General features: G+C 42.3%; 1 protein-coding gene across 2 annotated transcripts in view; it reads left to right on the top strand.

The window, feature by feature from the left end:
• LOC112222085 (nucleolar protein 4-like) overlaps window positions 1-19,775 on the top strand; it is a 143,369-nt gene that overhangs the window by 53,294 nt on the left and 70,300 nt on the right. For both annotated transcript variants that reach the window (XM_042303933.1, XM_042303932.1), the window contains exons 3-4: window positions 3,788-3,899; window positions 10,840-10,949. In XM_042303933.1, coding sequence (XP_042159867.1) covers window positions 3,788-3,899; window positions 10,840-10,949 — 222 coding nt within the window. The remainder of the gene's footprint in view (window positions 1-3,787; window positions 3,900-10,839; window positions 10,950-19,775) is intronic.

Raw genomic sequence — 19,775 nt, 5'->3', positions numbered from 1 at the left:
GATGCTGACGACTGTGTTTGCAAGATGCCGGACAAATGGCCATTTTTAAACCTTCCTGCGACTCCTGCCGTGTCTACAGACATCCCCCAAACAAAGAAACTCTTTGAGAATGAGTGCACCACAGGAGGCTGCTGAGGGGAGGACGGCTCATAATAATGGCCAGAACCGAGCAAATAGAATGGCATCATTCCACTAATTCCGCTCCTGCCATTACCACGAGCCCATCCTCCCCAATTAAGGTGCCACCAACCTCCTGTGGAGTACACAACTGGTAAATAGTCACTTATAGATATGTCAGTCAGTCAGGTGGCTAACTGATGACAGAGACTTATTGCAGTAACTTTGAAGTGCTCTGGCTAGTAATACTTAACCAGCTAGAAGGATGAAGAAAGAAGCTAATGTTAAATGGAGCCTGCCTCAGCAGGAGCAAAAAATATGTTATTAAATTCGTAACAACTTTGCTTTACAGAGAGTAGGTTACTGAGACAGACAGTGATGTGGCGCTCAGTGGTGAGGCTGAGGCAGGCTGCAATGCATGCAGGAGGAAGCAGAGACAGAGCGAGAGGTTAGTACATTGGTTCCCAAACTTGGGGTCGGTGACCCATGTGGGGTCCCCTGAGAAAATCTGTACTAATCTTATCAAACAAGTTAGGAACTTTAAAAAAAAGAAGATATGTTTCAATATCAATTTCTCCACATGGCCTATCGTCCATATAGGCCTACATTAAAATGCAATCAATACAGTTCTAAAATGTTTGTTTTTATCACTGATGCTATGTCAGTGTGAATCATGACTCATATTTCCCCCCTTTCAGGGGTGTAACGTTACAATTGTATAGCTAATAGGTTATGTGTTTGTAGATCAACTGAGGTGAATGAACCTACAGCAGCCAAGGTGATAATGACTCGGGTCATTTTTGCTTTTTTTTGCTGTTCTCCAAATACCATTTCAAATTGTTTTTTTGTTTTATTGTATCGAAATGCAGTAAATGAGCTTCAATTTTCAGTGAGGTCCCTTTTCGGACCTTTCTAAAACTCAACCTCCTTCCCTCTAGATCCCCCCCCTCACTCCCCTCCTCCTCTCCCTCATTTTACAACCATCACCTCTCTGGCCAGAATGTTTGTTAGAGGGAAGGGGGTTTGAGGGAGAGGCGAGCGTGTGTATTTTCTCCTGCTCCCAACCCCAGCCTGCCACAGAGGGCGGAGTGATAGAGGCCAGTTTGAGAGAGAAGGGGAGAGGAGGAGGAAAGGATGACTGCAGGGACAGCGTGAAAAAAGGAAAGATCGGAAGGTGACAGCAAGGGACATATATGGGGGTCTTGGTCAGGGAGACATATGAGAATACATTGAAAGTTCTCCTAGAGATAATCTGGTGTCACCAGGCCACCTTGCAAAAATGATAAAGAGACTGTGCAAACTGTCACCAAAGGCTGTGACTGACATTTGTCTCCATTTTATTCATAGAGACTAGGGTTGCAAAGGGTCGGAAACTTTCCGGTAAATTTCAGAAATTTCCATGGGATGTTAATTTTGGGAATTTTGCTTAAATTCATCAAAAAAGTTAGCTTATAACAGGGAACCTTTTTTGAGGGATACACGTAAGGAAATTCTAGGTCTTGTGGCATATTTTGGTTAAACTATCCCCAATTCAATGGAATTGCAACCCTCTGCATGCACAGTGCATTCTTCCTTCACATGTTTGATTACAATACTGGGTGAGGTGAATATATTTTATATGACATACATTATATTTTGTTAACTAGTAAATAGTAGCCTGCAGCAAAGTGTGTTTAAATAATGTCTAACTTATTAACAATTTCTGCTAGTTCGTTTTTGCTAGCCGTTTGATAGAGTGGTGAATGTGCTGCTAAAAGCCAAGGAACCGGTTAGGTATGTGAAGGGTCACCAAGTTATAGCAGCAATCTACCTCACCAAGCAAAGTGAGAAGAATAAGAGCACCACATTGAAGCTGCCTAGCAACACCCATTGTCATCAGATTTGACAGTCTCCTGGAGGGGAAGGAGTCTCTCCAAGAAATGGCCATATCACAGTCTGCTGATATGGACAGCCCCATCAAGAGGATCCTCCTGGATGATGTATTTTGGGAGAGAGTGGTAAGCAGCCTGAAACCTATAGCAGTAGCCATTGCACTGATTGAGGGAGACACTGCCATCCTGTCTGATGTTTAGACTGCTTGCAGATGTAAGAGAAGAAATCCGTACTGCCCTGCCCACTCCACTGTTGCTCCAAGCAGAGGATATTGCAGTTCTGAAATACATCAAAAAGCGTGAAGACTTCTGCCTGAAGCCCATACACGCCGCAGTGTACATGTTGGACCCCAAGTATGCTGGCAAGAGCATGCTGTGGTGCAGAGATCAACCAGGCCTATGGTGTCATCACTACCGTGTCTCGCCTCCTTGGCCCGGATGAGGGCAAGGTTCTTGGCAGTCTGGCGAAGTACACTTCCAAAGCAAAGGCTTTGGGATGGAGATGCAATATGGCAGCCGTGCCAACATATCTCATCAGCCACCTGGTGGAAGGGACTTCGTGGATCTGAGGCTCTTTCCCCTGTTGCCTCCATCATCCTCCAAATCGAACCAACATCAGCCTCCTCAGAGCGCAACTGGTCCTTGTTTGGGAACACACACACCAAAGCACACAACAGGCTAACCAATACAAGGGTTGAAAAATTGGTGGCCATACAGGGAAATGTTAGGCTTTTTGAGCCTGACAACGAGCCATCCTAAACAAGGTTGGAAAGTGACAGTGAAGATGAGGCATCAGAGTCTGATGATCAAGAGGTGGACATTGAGGAGGTCCAGGGAGAAGACATGGAAGCCTGAGAGGAAGACAGTCTAGAAACTATAGCGTTGATTATCATTTTACAGATGTATGTTGAAAATGTTTTTGGGAGATGCAATGGATCATCGGGGATCATTCAATATTCCCTTTCTTTTGCTGTTCAGTGAAATCATCCCATGTGAAGAGTCAACTCATTTAATTAGTTCAATTCGTAACTAAATAGTTTTTAAAATCTCTATTGGAGGATTTAATAATTTGCAATTATGTCTACTTATAAGGTAAAAGGTGTATGTTTCTGTCTCCATATGATATGGTAAATATATCCAGTGCAGAAAACATCTACATTTAAATGGTATTAATATTAATTTGCATATATTTCCGTTAATTCTCATATATTCCCATAATTTCCACAGAAAGTTTCCACCTCTGAATATTCCCCAAACTGTGCAATGCTAGACCAGACCACACCCCGCTCTCCTTGTTACACTCACGGAGGTACACACACACATGCATACATACATACATACATACATACATACATACATACATACATACATACATACATACATACATACATACATACATACATACATACATACATACATACATACATACATACATACATACATACATACATACATACATACATACATACATACATACATACACACACACACACACACCCTTAAAACCCTACTGAAACTCCCTGCCTCTACTCTGGGTGAAGTGGTCACATTGTTCGATGGAGTTTTAACAGAAAGTCCAAATTGAGCCTGTAGAGACAGTAGTAGCACCTCTTCAGTGTTCAATACTAGAAGCATGCATAGCAGCATCTTTATCAGCCATGGCTTTGGTAGTGATATAATTTTTTCTCTCTTTTCCCCACCTCTCACTCTCTCGCTCTCTCTCTCGCTCTCTCTCTCCCCCCTCTCTCTCGCTCCCCCACCCCCCTCGCCCACTTGCTCGCTCTCTCGCTGATGGGCAGATAGCGGAGACGTATGCCTTTCTGCCCAGGGAGGCAGTGACCCGTTACCTGATGAGCTGTGGTGAGTGTCAGAAGCGGATGCACATCAGCCCTGGCGGCGCAGAGTTCAAAGGTAAACAACCTCTCTGTTTCTCTCTGGACCACTGACTGTTCAGAGCTATTTGGAAAGCTTCCGCAGTAGGCCTACATTACTACTCACGTCTGTACTGTCTGTAAGACAGCCTATACAAATTGCAGACTCTCAGAGCATGGATGTAGATGGACAGGTATTTTAATATGAGTTGTAAAAAGAACGCTTTTGAGCGCTGCTTGCTTTGCCCCTCCTCCACTCCCCCTCCCCCTCTTATCCTCGTCTTGCTGCCCACCCTAAAGGCACACACCCCCAGTTTTCCCAGTCCTCCCCAGTCCTATTAAACTGATAGTCATTGGAGTGTCCTGCCTCCTTCCTAACACACTGCAATTAGCCCAATTTGGGGATTTTAACAAAGAAATAAAGAAAAAAAAGGAGAGAGAGAGAGAGAGGCACAGCAGCCAGAGAGAAAAACGACTTATTTCTTTGTATAGCATTTGTATTGTAGTGCTGGTTTCCCAGACTGAGAGAGTGCACAGTGTGTGGTATGTCATTGAACTGTGCTCAGCTCTACTGTGCTGCTGTGTTCTGTGCTAGCCTGGCCTGGGTTGGCTTGTGTCTTCCCCTGTGCCTGCTGGTTGGCTGTGTTAGCTTTGGCAAGTGACTGTGCCACTGGAGGACAGCTATGGTGGTAAGGGAACCGTGACTCAGACTGGCATTCCAGAGGAAGATTCCTGATATCCCACAACCGCATGCATTGTTCCCAAGGCCAAGGGCGAAAGACACACGGAGACAGACAAAAATGGGGTGGAAATGGTGAGGAGAGAAATAAATCGGAGAGTCCAAAATGGAGTGAAATCTTCAATGGCTGTCCTGCTATTTATACATATTTTATTCCCTCTATATTCAGGGTCCCATATTGACAGAGTGGCTGTCATGTACCTTCACATATGGAAGGCACTTCCATATTCCCACAAGAACAGAACATGGGTAGTATGTAAAGTAAACTATGCCAAATGAATAGTAATGCTCACCAAACCCTCTCCTCCACCCCATAAACACACAACACAGCAAGAGAAGTGCTCCCAGGCCCAATCTGTCTGTCAGAGTGTTGTGTCAACGCTGACCAGCTAACACTGGGCGTCACTCATAAAGAGAGCAGCTAATTGGCTTCCTTCCCTATGGGGGTCCACCCCTTTCAACCCCTCCAATCCACCACCCCCCTCCTCTCCGCCTAAGCCACTCCCGCAAAAGTTCAGTGTTGAATTATTGAATGCAATTCATTACTGTATGCTGGGGCTCTTTTAAATTGACATCAGGCAGTCTTTTGAGTCACATCTTTCATCTTTAGTCTCTTCAACCTTCATCATAAAGTATTGGTTATGCACTAGGAACAGGTGTCGAGGAGGTGTAGGATAGGGCCCATATTCATAAAGCCCTCAGAGAAGGACTGCTGATCTATGATCAGCTTTTTGCCTTTTAGATCATGATGAATAAGATTACATGGACAGGAGGGACCTGATCCCAGATCAGCATTAGATCTGAGATGCTTTATTAATAAGAGCCTTGGTCACTGGTCCTGTGCTGATTTTTCCTCCCTTCTCATTTTAAACTCCATTTCTCAGCTGTCAAGTCTAGTCTCTGTCATTTAATTTATCTGCTGACCTACTAAGGGACAATGTTCTGGAGTCCTGAAGGGGGGAAATGCAAGGCAGATAATCTATACCTCTGCAGTAAATAGACAGGAGCGCAATCGATTACTGATGGATAGAGTGTGTGTACACATGAGTGTACTGTCCCAGTAGGTGATAAGTTGTTTGATATGATTCTTGGAGAGGAGGACCCTGTACCCCCTGTACGTCATGTGGTAGTACCCTCCAAGGTCAGGTCCCTGGGTCTGAACCCCGAGCTGTGCAACTGGGTCCTGAACTTCCTGACGGGCCGCCTCCAGGTGGTGAAGGTAGAAAACAACACCTCCACTTTGCTGATCCTCTACACAGGGGCCCCACAAGGGTGCGAACTCCATGTTCACCCATGACTGCATGGCCACACATGCCTCTGACTCAATCATCAAGTTTGCAGATGACACAACAGTAGTAGGCCTGATTACCAACAATGACGAGACAACCTACAGGGAGGAGGTGAGGGCCCTGGTAGAGTGATGCCAGGAAAAGAACCTCTCATTTAACATCAACAAAACAAAGGAGCTGCTCGTGGACTTCAGGAAACAGCAGAGGGAGCACACCCCTATCCACATCAACGGGACCACAGTGGAGAAGGTGGAAAGCTTCAAGTTCCTCGGCGTACCCATCACTGACGATCTGAAATGGTCCACCCACACAGACAGGAGGCTGAAGAAATCTGGCTTGGCCCCTAAAACCCTCACAAACTCTTACAGATGCACAATGCACAATTGACAGCATCCTGTAGGGCTGTATCACCACCTGGTATGGCAACTGCACCGCCCGCAATCGCAGGGCTCTGCAGAGGGTGGTGTGGTCTGCTCAACGTATCACAGGGGTCAAATTATGTGCCCTCCAGGACACCTACAGCACCCTAAGTCACAGGAAGGCCAAAAAGATAATCAAGGACATCAACCACCCGAGCCACGGCCTGTTCACCCCGCTATCATCTAGAAGGCAAGGTTAGTACAGGTGCATCAAGGCTGGGACAGAGAGACTGAAAAACAGCTTCTATCGCAAGGCCATCAGACTGTTTAAACAGCCATCACTAGCCGGCTTCCACCCGGTTACGTAACCCTGCACCTTAGAGGCTGCTGTCCTATATACATAGACTTGGAATCACTGGCCACTTTAATAATGGAACACTAGTCACGTTAGTAATGTTCAAATAATGTTTACATACTGTTTTACTCATCTCATATGTACATTTGAAGTTGGAAGTTTACATACACTTAGGTTGGAGTCATTAAAACTAGTTTTTCAACAACACCACACATTTCTTGTTAACAAACTATAGTTTTGGCATGTCGGTTAGGACATCTACTTTGTGCAAGTAAATTTTCCAACAATTGTTTACAGAGATTATTTCACTTATAATTCACTGTATCACAATTCCAGTGGGTCAGAAGTTTACATACACTAAGTTGACTGTGCCTTTAAACAACTTAGAAAATTATGTCATGGCTTTAGAAGCTTCTGATCGGGTAATTGACATAATTTGAGTCAATTGGAGGTGTACCTGTGGATAAATGTCAAGGCCTACCTTCAAACTCAGTGCCTCTTTGCTTGACATCATGAGAAAAACAGAAGAAGTCAGCCAAGACTTCAGAAAAAAAATTGTAGACCTCCACAAGTCTGGTTCATTGTTGGGAGCAATTTCCAAAAGCCTGAAGGTACCACGTTCATCTGTACAAACAATAGTACGCAAGTATAAACACCATGGGACCACTCAGCTGTCATACCGCTCAGGAAGGAGACGCATTCTGTCTCCTCGAGATGAACGTACTTTGGTGCGAAAAGTGCAAATCAATCCCAGAACAACAGCAAAGGACCTTGTGAAGATGCTGGAGGAAACAGGTACAAAAGTATCTATATCCACAGAGTCCTATATCGACATAACCTGAAAGACCTCTCAGCAAGGAAGAAGCCACTTGTCCAAAACCACCATAAAAAGCCAGACTACGGTTTGCAACTGCACATGGGGACAAAGATTGTACTTTTTCGAGAAATGTCCTCTAGTCTGATGAAACAAAAATAGAACTGTTTGGCCATAATGACCATCATTATGTTTGGAGAAAAAAGGGGGAGGCTTGCAAGCCGAAGAACACCATCCCAACCGTGAAACACGGGGATGGCAGCATCATGTTGTGGGGGTGCTTTGCTGCAGGAGGGACTGGTGCACTTCACAAAATAGATGGCATCATGAGGAAGGGAAATTATGTGGATATATTGAAGCAACATCTCAAGACATCAGTCAGGAAGTTAAAGCTTGGTCGCAAATGGGTCTTCCAAATGGACAATGACGCCAAGCATACTTCCAAAGTTGTGGAAAATGGCATAAGGACAACAATGTCAATGTATTGGAGTGGCCATCACAAAGCCCTGACTTCATCCTATAGAAAATGTGTGGGCAGAACTGAAAAAGTGTGTGTGAGCAAGGAGGCATAGAAACCTGACTCAGTTACACCAGCCCTGTCAGGAGGAATGGGCCATAATTCACCCAACTTATTGTGGGAAGCTTGTGGAAGGCTACCCGAAACGTTTGACCCAAGTTAAACAATTTAAAGGCAATGCTACCAAATACTAATTGAGTGTATGTAAACGTCTGACCCACTGGGAATGTGATGAAAGAAATAAGAGCTGAAATAAATCAGTCTCTGTACTATTATTCTGACATTTCACATTCTTAAAATAAAGTGGTGATCCTAACTGACCTAAGACAGGGAATTTTTACTAGGATTAAATGTCAGGAATTGTGAAAAACTGAGTTTAAATGTATATGGCTAAGGTGTATGTAAACTTCCAACTTCAACTGTATATAGTGTATTCTATTCTACTGTGTTTTAATCAATGCCACTCCGACATTACTCGCTCTAATATTTATACATTTCTTAAATCCATTCTTTTACTTTTAGATTTGTGTGAATTGTTACATACTACTGCACTGTTGGAGCTAGGAACACAAGCATTTCACTACACCCGCAATAACATCTGCTAATAAAATGTTATTTCACATTTTATTTTATTTGATGAGGATGACAGACTATTGCTTGCACTTGAAGTATAATGTCAATGCAATACAAGAGAGGATGTATACCAGTTCAGTTATAGAGAATTAGCAGTTATTTTGTTATATGCTATATTATACAGTATATTATAGTAGAGAAGTCTTTAAAAATGAACTGCTGGCGTAAGTAAGTTCAAATGCACAAGCATCTTAATGTAGGATGTCCACTTAGTGGTTTAATGCACCCATTACATAAACTGTAAATGTCCATCATGGCCAATGGCAGAGAAATCATACTGCAGGTCCACTATTCATTAAGAAAATCTGGTCTCTTTTTCATTATGGTTTAACACAGGGCAGGATAGTAGTGGATTTGTATTTATTATGGATCCCCATTAGCTGTTGCCAAGGCAGCAGCTACTCTTCCTGGGGTCCAAATGACATTACATGTAAAACAAAAGATGAAACAGTACATCATATTACGCTGTTACACCCCTACATATCAACAATACAAAAGGTATAGTATTATCATACAACATTACAATGTAGCATGCGTGTGCTAGCGTGTGTGTATGTCTGTGTGTGTCCTGTGTGTGTGTGTGTGTGTCTCTTCACAGTCCACGTTGTTCCATAAGGTGTAGTTTGATCTGTTTTTTAAAATCTGATTTAACTGCTTACATGAGTTATTTGATGTGGAATAGAGTTCCATGTAGTCATGGCTCTGTGTGGTACTGTGAATTTCCAGGGGGTCTGTTCTGGACTTGGGGACTGTGAAGAGACCCCTTGTGGCATGTCTTATGGGGTATGCATGGGTGTCTGTGTACTAGTTGTTTGAACATGTCAATACCACTCACAAAGACAAGAAATGATGCAGTCAGTCTCCTCTACTTTGAGCCAGGAGAGATTGACATGCGTGTCATTGATGTTAGCTCTCCGTGCTGCCAGCCCTGCTGCTCTGTTCTGGGCCAACTCATTTGCATATGTCCCTCTTTGTGGCACTTGACCATATGACTGAGCAGTAGTCCAGGTGTGACAAAACTAGGGCCTGTAGGACTTGTTTTGTGAATAGCAATGTCAAAAGAGCAGAGCAGTGGTTTATTATAGACAGACTTCTCCCCATGTTAGCTACTGTTGCATCAATATGTTTGACCATGACAGTTTACAATCCAGGGTTACAACAAGCAGTTTACTGTCCTCAACTTGCTCAATTTCCACATGATTTATTAATGAAGGTAATCTATAGATAGAGTAAGAGCTGATTCTGGTCAAAGAAGCTGCTTGTTTGTTTCTGTGTGCTTGTGGCAGCTGCCAGGAACAGCAATTTAGTGGCTTTGCTGCTTTCTTTATGAGCGATCCACCCTCTTCTATCTCTCTCGCACATGCACACTGTAAAATTATTCTGGGTTGAATTGAAATTGACAAAAAAACAACAACATATACTTAATAAAAATAAATGTAAGTTGTTTCAATGATTTGTTAATTTAAATTATGTATGTGATTTAATATACTAAATTGTAACTCAATACTTAATTATTGCAACAATTTTGCTTCTTGCCTCTGTTTTTAGAGGATTGTGGGTAATTCAAATGTTTTTGTTGTATGCATGTTTGAAGAAAGAAAGAAAGTATATTTATATATTAGAATTAAGCAGCCCGTTGTTCAAAATGGTGTACTGGATCATGATGAACGGATAGCAAAACCATCATGCAAATTATTGTTCAATGATGAGACCACCCATTCCTTCCATCACCACTCTTAATGATGGAAGCAAATGCTGCTTCCTGCCAGTGGTGGAAAAAGTACCCAATTGTCATACTTAAGTAAAGATACCTTAATAGAAAATGACAAAAAAAGGTTAAAGTCACCAAATAAATGTATACTTGAGTAAAAGCCTAGAAGTATTTGGTTTTAAATATACTTAAGTATCAAAAGTAAATGTAATTGCTAACATATGCTTTAAAAAGTGCAAGTATAAATAATTTCAAATTCCATAAATTTAGCAAACTAGACAGCACCATTTTCTCTACTCCCACATTAAATGGCCCTCTAGTGTCCACTTAGAGCACTGCCACCCCGGCGGAGTCCATTGACTAGTGCATGTACAGATTCATCAGGGCACTCAACAGAAGAAGAAAAAATTGCATTTCTAAAGTTCAGGTAGTGCCTCGCTCTTTCAGTTTGTTTTCTTACATTTTGGTGCTAAATGAACATGACCCTGTATGTGTTTGGGTTCAAGAAGGAGGTTATGGGAGAATGAGAGTCTACTAATACTTTGTGTGTATAATCTTCACAGAAAATGACAGACCGACATCACTGGTGCCGGATCTCATCGACTACAACATGCCGCTAACCACCACCTATCTGAAGCAGATGAAACTCCAGTGCATGAGTACCAATGAGCAGGTAAGGCCAAGGTGTAGCTTGTACATCAGTGTTCCCTAACTGGCGGCCCCCAGGAGATTTTAATTGGCCCCCAAGTTTTCTAAGAAAAATGTTTATATATATATATATATATAATATATATATATAACACACACACACACACACACACACACACACTACCGGTCAAATGTTTTAGAACACCTAATCATTCAAGGGTTTTTCTTTATTTTTACTATTTTCTTGTTACTCTTGTTACTTATTTTTACTATTTTTGGTTACTACATGATTCAATATGTGTTCTTTCATAGTTTTGATGTCTTCACTATCATTCTACAATGTAGAAAATAGTAAAAAATAAGAAAAGGCCTTGAATGAGTAGGTTTGTCCAAATGTTTGACTGGTACTGTATATAATATAATAAAATAAAAACATTGTTGGACATAAAAGACAGCAAATCAGCTCCAAGTGATTTTAATTATGGAAATCTGTTCCAAAGTATTCCCGTGTATAATAGAGAGATATATGTGATCGTATACAAATGTAAGCCAGGTTTGAAATGTTTTAATATTTTAGTCAAATATTATTTCTGTTTGGGCTTCTTCTGGTCAATTTGCAGTCTACAAATGATTTATAATTATGTTCCAGCCCTCTGACCATCCGCTCAAGAAAAAATCGGCCCGCGGCTGAATCTAGTTGATGATCCCCGCTGTACATTCTGTTGTCCAGAATAGGTGAAGATTAGATGCAAGTGGCCGTCTTCACTGTCATTTCTATCAGGCTCTTTGTGTATCACACACACACCCCTCCCTCGACAGCCCACCTTCCATCCCCCATGCCAGGTTAGCTATCTGTAAAAGAGCATGGAATCATTCAGGACTGCCAATCAGGCGCACACAGGAAAGTGTGTGCTTGTGAGAGTGTGTAAGCGTGCTTGTGAGATTGTGTGTGCCTGCATCTGTGTGGGCGAATGAAAGTGCGTATGTGTGGATGTGCGTACGTGTGGATGTGCGAGTGTGTGCTTGCATGCCTGGTAGTATAATCAAGGAGGGAATGGGGTTCAGCTCATTCCAATTAACAAAGACTCGGCAGTCTAATTAACTGAGGTGTGAGAAAAGTATTGGAGTACCAATTTGCAGAGGAATGCCAATATGTCCTGTCGGCTAGACACTGCCGTTCACCATGCACACGAACAGAAGTAAATGTAGTATACATTTTTCCTGTAGGCCGGATCATAATGTGGTGCTGATATGTTTAAAAATGTTGTTGTTTGCTGCTGCCTTCTTGGTCAGGTCTCCCTTGCAAGTAAGAGTACTCACATCTTTGGTCCAACAACATTGTTAATAATCACCCTAATTACTAACAGTTCACAATTTTACCATGATTTTCATGTTATAATTGATGTATCATTAAATCATTAACGTCTTAAGACGTGATTTAAAACGGACAAGTTTTTCACTTAAGAATAGGCATGCTTACGCTTGAGCAAGGTGCTCTGCAGGGTCCCCATCTCCTGACTCAACAAAACTAACCATCCCCTGATGGATTGAAATGCAGGGTGTTGGGCATCTAAGTGCTTGAGATTCAGTTTCATGTCTAATCCTGGCTTTTAGATTTTCAGCAGAGCAGCAGTACTCACCAGAGGCAGGAAATGAGGAACAATGACTCAGCTATCAAAAAAGGACGCACAGGCAGTGAGGGCTTGGATTTGTGGGGGTGGGTGAGGGTGAGGGGCAGGCACCAGGGTGTAAGAGGGCACTAAGGAGGGCAATCATTGAATGACCACTCTGTGAAAGAGGTCATGGGCTTATAGGGTCTTTACAGAGCACGGGGTGGTGCAAGGTTAGAGCGAAAGAGAGAGAGAGAAAAGAGGGAGAGAAGGATGTGGCAGTGAGGGAGGGGGGACGAGACCATCAAGACATGCGTGTCCAGACCAATTCAATAATGGAGGAAATTACCAAGCATCCTTCCTGCAGGCTGCAGACGCTGGGCGGTGGCTCTGTCTCTGCCCGCACCGCCAGGGGAGGGGAAGGGGAGGGGGGTGATGGGAAGAGAATTAAAGAGGGATGGTTCATTATCATTTATGGGCTGTTTTCCCATTTATTCCGTCTTCTCCTGAGAAAACTAATTGAGTTTTTGGGGTGGGGTGGGGGGTGGCAGGGGGGGATGGAGAGGTGGGGGTAGGTAGGCTATAATTACTATGGGGCTATAGGAAGACACCAGATAAGATACCAGTTAAAGTGAAGACTAATTTATAAAATGAGGAATAACCCCCCACCTCACGATAATGATGATGAATAAAAAGCAGTCTATTTATAACAGGTTGTATTTGCATATTGACAAAGACTATGTGTTTCATACTGGGGAGAATGTAGCTTAAAGTCAATGTATTGTGTTGGTCAATGTAACTATAAGGACTGGGATAGAGTGCATGGTGCTGACCTGCTCTAATATATAGTGGCATGAACAATTTCAAGGGTCTACACTCACATCAATATTGAACACGCTATGAGATGTGTGTTACGGGTTCGTATGTTTTGAATTTGTGTTATTGATACATACACTTTCCAGGTTTCGCCTGTAGGTGGCAGAAGTTCCCCATCAATCTGTCTTAAAGTGCGTACAGTACATACGCTTTATCCGCACACAAATCATCTGTTGACTGCCTTTAAAGGGACTCACGTGGTTATGGTATGAATCTTTTAAAAATATAATTTTTACTCAATTGCTAAAAAGACCTTCAGAATGAAAGAAGACTATTGTGTGATCAAACCATAGAAATGGGTCAAACCTTAAGGCATATACTTTTCTTTAAATGCCTCCTTTGTGTGTACGTTACTGTAGGCTATTGATAGTTTGTGTATCACTCTCTTATTTGCCTACACATGTTTTTGTTTTTATAAATCAATTACATATTTCTGAAGTAAAGGTTTTAAGTGAAAATACTGAATGTGAAGTCAGGTGTGGGCATTTGTAGAGCAAGAAACAAAGCAATGACTGTACTGTACTCCAGTGTGGGAATTAACAAAGAGGAGAAGGGAGAGGCAGTGGTAAAATATGTATTTATTAAGCCGCCAAAGACCATTTGAAATGGATTGAGTGAACCCACTCTAACGCACTGTTGCCTACAGTCCCTATTTTGCACGAGGCGTGTGACGTCAGTTACCCTGCCCCGCCTCCATCTTTGGGGCTGGTTGACAGTGCAAGTCTTGGAGGGTCCTGTACTCGCTCCCATACCAGGACATTGTCTTTAGAATTAAACGTGAATAAAGAGACTGGAAAGGGGGAGAAATTGGAGAGTGGTTTGACATTCACACTTGAAAATCCACCATCAGAAGTGAAGGTAAGCATTTATTTGACATGATACGGTTGTGTTGATATTTTGCTGTTCTCAACTGTGCGCTGAGCTATTTTCAGCAGCTTTGGAAAATAATGTTGTGGCAATTACACCTCCCCAGTTTTCAGCTTATTTATACCCAAATATATAATAATTTCTAACCAACGAATGACTGATAAAATGGTTTATATGATTGATTTTCGATAATACCCTATGCCTTGTAGATTTTTGATATAATGCATAGGATATAATGTGTATCAATTCAATTATTATAGCAAAACGTGTGCTGTAGAAGTTAACAATCTATTCGATCCTCTCACAACTTAAAATGTTATAGTAGGCTATTATAATACCATTCCAAAATATAGTATTAATATCAAACATATATTTCAAGAAGGTACTCCAGTTGACATCCAACATCGCATATAAATGTGTTATTATCCATCCCTAGTAGACGATCAATTAAACAATATCCGATGATTGCTTGAGTTAATTGTATAAATTGTCCTACAGTGGTCAGTCATCCTTTTCTTTTGATGTAGGGTATGCATCAACCGCATACCGTTGAAGTGCATAGTTCAGTGTATACTGTGTATCATCGCATGTCATTCCATATGTCACATTGTTCTCTGGTGGGATGCAGAATTACCAAGCACAGTGGGAACAATCTCCCACCAGCGAGGCGCGTGCGGCGTGCTCACAGCACCTCTACCTTGGTACTATAACCCCATGCCCGTGTAACGTGATCATTACTGTAGGTTGCGTACTGTAGCAATTTGCTCCTAGTTACCTTCCGAGAAACGTACAAGCCGGGGCAGGATACATTTTAGCTATTAGAATTTCGTGCAGTGCTTTTAAACAATGCAGTGGTCCGATGTTACATTGTGATTGTAGCAGCAGAAGTTCCATTTTGGCTGCCATTTAGATATTTAATGTTACTATGGTAACCCTTTGACGATTCCTCCAATTGCCCAGCTAGCCGTTAGAAAAATACCAACTTTAACAAAGGCTAAACATTCTAGCTAGCTAGTACCATTTAGCTATTTCTATTTCTATCTGGAGTAGCTAACTTTGCAAGCTCTGTCGATATTATTGCTTCAAAGTACTGTGGCCAAGCCACGGTATTTAAGGTAAGTGAAGGAAGTTAGCTAGGGAGCGTTAGCTTGCCAACATTTGACAGGAAACATTTGCTAACTAGCTAGTTACCATATAGCAAGATACATTAGTTACTTACACTATATATACAAAAGTATGTGGACACCCCTTCAAATTAGTGGATTCGGCTTTTTCAGCCACACCCGTTGCTGACAGGTATATAAAATCAATCACACAGCCATGCAATCTCCATAGACAAACATTGTCAGTAGAATGGCCTTACTGAAGAGCTCAGTGACATTTAACATGGCACCTTCATAGGATGCCACCTTTCCAACAGCTCAGTTACAAAAATATCTGCCCTGCTAGAGCTGCACTGGTCAACTGTAAGTGCTGTTATTGTGAAGTGGAAAGTCTAGGTGCAACAACAGCTGAGCTGCGAACTGGACTGCCGAGTACTGAAATGCGTAGCAAGTAAAAATTGTCTGTCCTTGGCTGCGACAATCAGTCCCAAGTTCCAAACTGCCTCTGGAAACAACGTCAGCATTAAGAACTGTTAGTCAGGGGCTTCATGAAATGGGTTTCCGTGGTCAATCAGCCGCAAACAAGCCTAAGATCAACATGCGCAATGCCAAGTGTTGGCTAGAGTGGTCTAAACACGTGTTTTCTGGAGGGATGAATCACGCTTCACCATCTGGCAGTCCAACGGACGAATCTGGGTTTGGTGAATTCCAGGAGAATGCTACCTGCCCAAATATATATAGTGCCAACTGTAAAATTTGGTGTAGGAGGAATAATGGTCTGGAGCTGTTTTTCATGGTTTGGGCTAGTCCCCTTAGTTCCATTGAAGGGAAATCTTAATGCTACAGCATGCAATGACATAATAGATGATTCTGTGCTTCCAACTTTGTGGCAAAAGTTTTGGGAATTTCCTTTCCTGTTTCAGCATGCACAAAGTGAGGTCCCTACAGAAATGGTTTGTCCAGATCAGTCTGGAAGAACTTGACTGGGCTGCACAGAGCCTTGACCTCAACCCCATTGAACACCTTTGGAATGAATTGGAACGCCGACTCAGAGCCAGGCCTAATTGCCCAACATCAGTGCCCCCGGACGTCACTAATGCTCTTGTGGCTGAATGTCCCTGCAGCAATGTTCCAACATCTAGTGGAAAGCCTTCCCAGAAGAGTGGAGGCTGTTATAGCAAATAGGGGACCAAATCCATATTAATGCCCAGGATTTTGGAATGAGATGTTACACGGGCACATAGTTTTGGTCAAGTAGTGTATATTTGTGCAGCTAACGTAGCTAGCTAGCTAACGTTAAATGGGCGGTCTAATAGTTTCTACATCAATATTTTTTACTTTGAAATTAATGATATGAAGCTACCCATTGGCATTGATTCTTGAAGAATATAACTTATAAATGAGCTTAGTTAAGCTGTCGTGTCCTATCAGAAGTCAAAATATAAGCTTGTTTCATTTTTACTAAGGTTATACTGTTTGCTTACAAAGTAAATGTAAACAAACGCTGTATAGCCTCAACATGGTTAAAACTATAATTTTGATATCATGGATGGTCAGTCGATGCATCAATAGTTCTATGAATTGGAGTGGTTGCATTTCTCCAGCCCCATCTCTCAGCTTTTTGCTGAAACAGTGGCGGGGAAATGCTTTATTGTTTCGGCTAAGGATTGCCCCTTTAACGTTTGCATCTCTGGCCATGTTGTCTGTAACATCTCTGGCAAATTAGCTGGTTGGATAGCTACAGTAAATAGCTAGTTCCAGAACTGGCAGTCTAAGGAGGATCTCTGTGACACTGATGAAACAGCATGGCCGGCAGAAGTTGTGTGATGTGCTTAATGTTAGCTAAGAAACCCACAACTTCAACTTGAGCTTGTGAAGTTGCTGGGTTTCTTCAACTTGTGTAAAGGAACATTATGCCAATGAATATTAATATGAATTTAATATCTTTGAAGCTCCGCCCTGTCATCCCACTTATGACACCATAGTAGCCCAAGGGAGACATGAGTCTAAAGTTTTTGCTTCCCAATTTGAACACCACAATGTTTATAAGCCAATAAGTCACAAATTAAGGCCATGGTTGCTACTGCGCTGTCAATAATATGACTAGCTTTGCTTCGAGGTCACTACCTGCACAACTGAATGTGACTGCAGTTGTAACTTAGCACTGCTTTCCCAATCAGAACCATAGCAACAGGGTATTTTCTTCTGTCACGTTTTTTTTCTGGATGAAGTTGGCATCATTTTTTTTGAGGAAAGACAACCTAGCTGGCTGAATCCTAAAGGGACTACAGCTGGTTTCCAGTGGACAAAGGCTTAATAGCTTTAAAACCGTCTTTATCATCCCCTGCCTTCTGCCAGAGCCTCACAAGGATAAAGCCTTGCCAAAGAAAAATCTGTTTTTTTGACCCCTGTGAGTCAGTTAGCCAGTTGGAGAGGAGGCTGCCTGTGTAGTAATCCTTCCCTTGAGCAAAGCTCCAGAACTGTGACAGTGGGTGTTTCCCTCTCTCCCCACTCCTCTGTTGCCTCTCCTCAAAAAAGTTTCATCTGTCTCAGAATTGTTGTCACAGCATAGCCTATTGTTTCGTGCTTCCCGAGAGAACCTCTATGAAAATAGGACGTGCTAATTTGACATGATGTTCTACCCTGTTTTTGGAAAGATAATGATGATAAATGTAGACTTCTGTAATGTTTATGTACGCATGGCTGACTGTGAAAGATGGTGGAAGCGCTATGTTTTGGTACCAGGCCCCACTGTAGTATCCTGATTTATCCTAGTTGGTTTCCTTTCAGGGCAGGCAGTGCAGTGTGTGCAGTTCTTGAGAGGGAGATGGGAGGTGACAGAGGATCTAACCCCTGGCTCCCCACAGCTGCTCTCTCTGCGCTCGACTTGTGCTGCCTGCCATGCCTGCAGTGGGATGCGTGTAAGGCTCAGCTAGCAGAACCACTCTCTCTCCACACACCCTTCCCACAGTCCTGCTGGTGCAAGGCTCTGCTTCCCCTTTACTTACCATTACCAATCACTAACATGCACCTCACTCAGTTTGGTTTAGATATAGGCTACACCCTTGGTTGTATAGCCTAACCAGAATAAAGCACAGTCCAGTTTGACCCTGAGTGATATAAGCCTGCCTCTTTTCGTAGGATTGGTTCCAGAGGGGAAAGGCTAATCATCATATTTGTGGTAGAGTTGTTCCTGACTGGATTAAACAGGAATAGGAGTGTTGGATACTACAGTAATCTCTCTGGGTATTTGTTAGAAATTGGGGTCCTCATAATGGCTTTTTATCACAGCTGTAGATGGCTCTGGATTTCATAAGTCATCTGCCTTTTTAATGATTGTTGTTTTTCCAGTAGGAATTTATACAGGGACAATTGTTCAAATAGCCTAGTGGTTGGAAATCACCCATGTTGGTTTTGTTTGCCATTGTTTACCACCGTTCTTCTCTCCTGTCGGTCGAAGCCAACATTTTCAGATCAAATGACAAGAAAAAAAACACAGTCCTCACATTGAAATGATTGGAAACTGGACTGGCATTGACAGGTGGATAAATATAAAGCAGATGGGGTTGTAGAGGTCATTGAAAGCGTGACCTTTCCCTATTCCTCTTGTGAAATTACTAAAGCTGCTTCTCCCTCTCTGACCCCTCTGGAGGTGAGGTTTGGACTAAGATTTCCAAGGAAACTGCTTCATACATAGCCTACAGTTTACACTCTTAATTCAATTTGAATGTGCATTGCCTTGGTCTGCACTGCACTGTTCATTCTATAGAATAGGTTACTAGTGTCACGTTCTGACCTTTTATTTTCCTTTGTTTTGTCTTTATTTAGTATGGTCAGGGTGTGAGTTGGGGTGGGCAGTCTATGTTTTGTGTTTCTATGTTTGGGTTTCTGTTTCGGCCTAGTATGGTTCTCAATCAGAGGCAGGTGTCGTCGTTAATCATACTTAGGTAGCCTGGGTTTCACTGTTGGTTTGTGGGTGTTTGTTTCCTGTGTCAGTGCCACACGGGACTGTTTCGGTTTGATTTATTTCATGTTATTGTTTATTGTTTTGTATTTCATAGTGTTCAGGCTTTTCTTATTAAAATTTGCCATGAACACTTACCACGCCGCATCTTGGTCCGATCCTTACTCCTTTTCAGACGAAGAGGAGGAAATCTGCCGTTACAACTAGGCTAATCATACCATGGCAAGGTAACTAGGGCTGGGAATTTCCAGGGACCTCACAATACTAATTATCACGATACGTAGGTGCCGATATGATATTTATTGCGATTATTACAATTCTATATGTATTGCAATTCGATACTGTGATTTTATTGCGATTTGATGTTCCATATTGCTCACCATGCTGCAGAGAGACAAGAGAGCCATGAAAAAACAAGTTGCGATATGTAA

The sequence above is a fragment of the Oncorhynchus tshawytscha genome, linkage group LG22 (genome assembly GCF_018296145.1).
Source record: "Oncorhynchus tshawytscha isolate Ot180627B linkage group LG22, Otsh_v2.0, whole genome shotgun sequence".
Lineage (NCBI taxonomy): Eukaryota > Metazoa > Chordata > Actinopteri > Salmoniformes > Salmonidae > Oncorhynchus > Oncorhynchus tshawytscha.
This window is presented reverse-complemented; position numbering and strand designations above follow the sequence as displayed.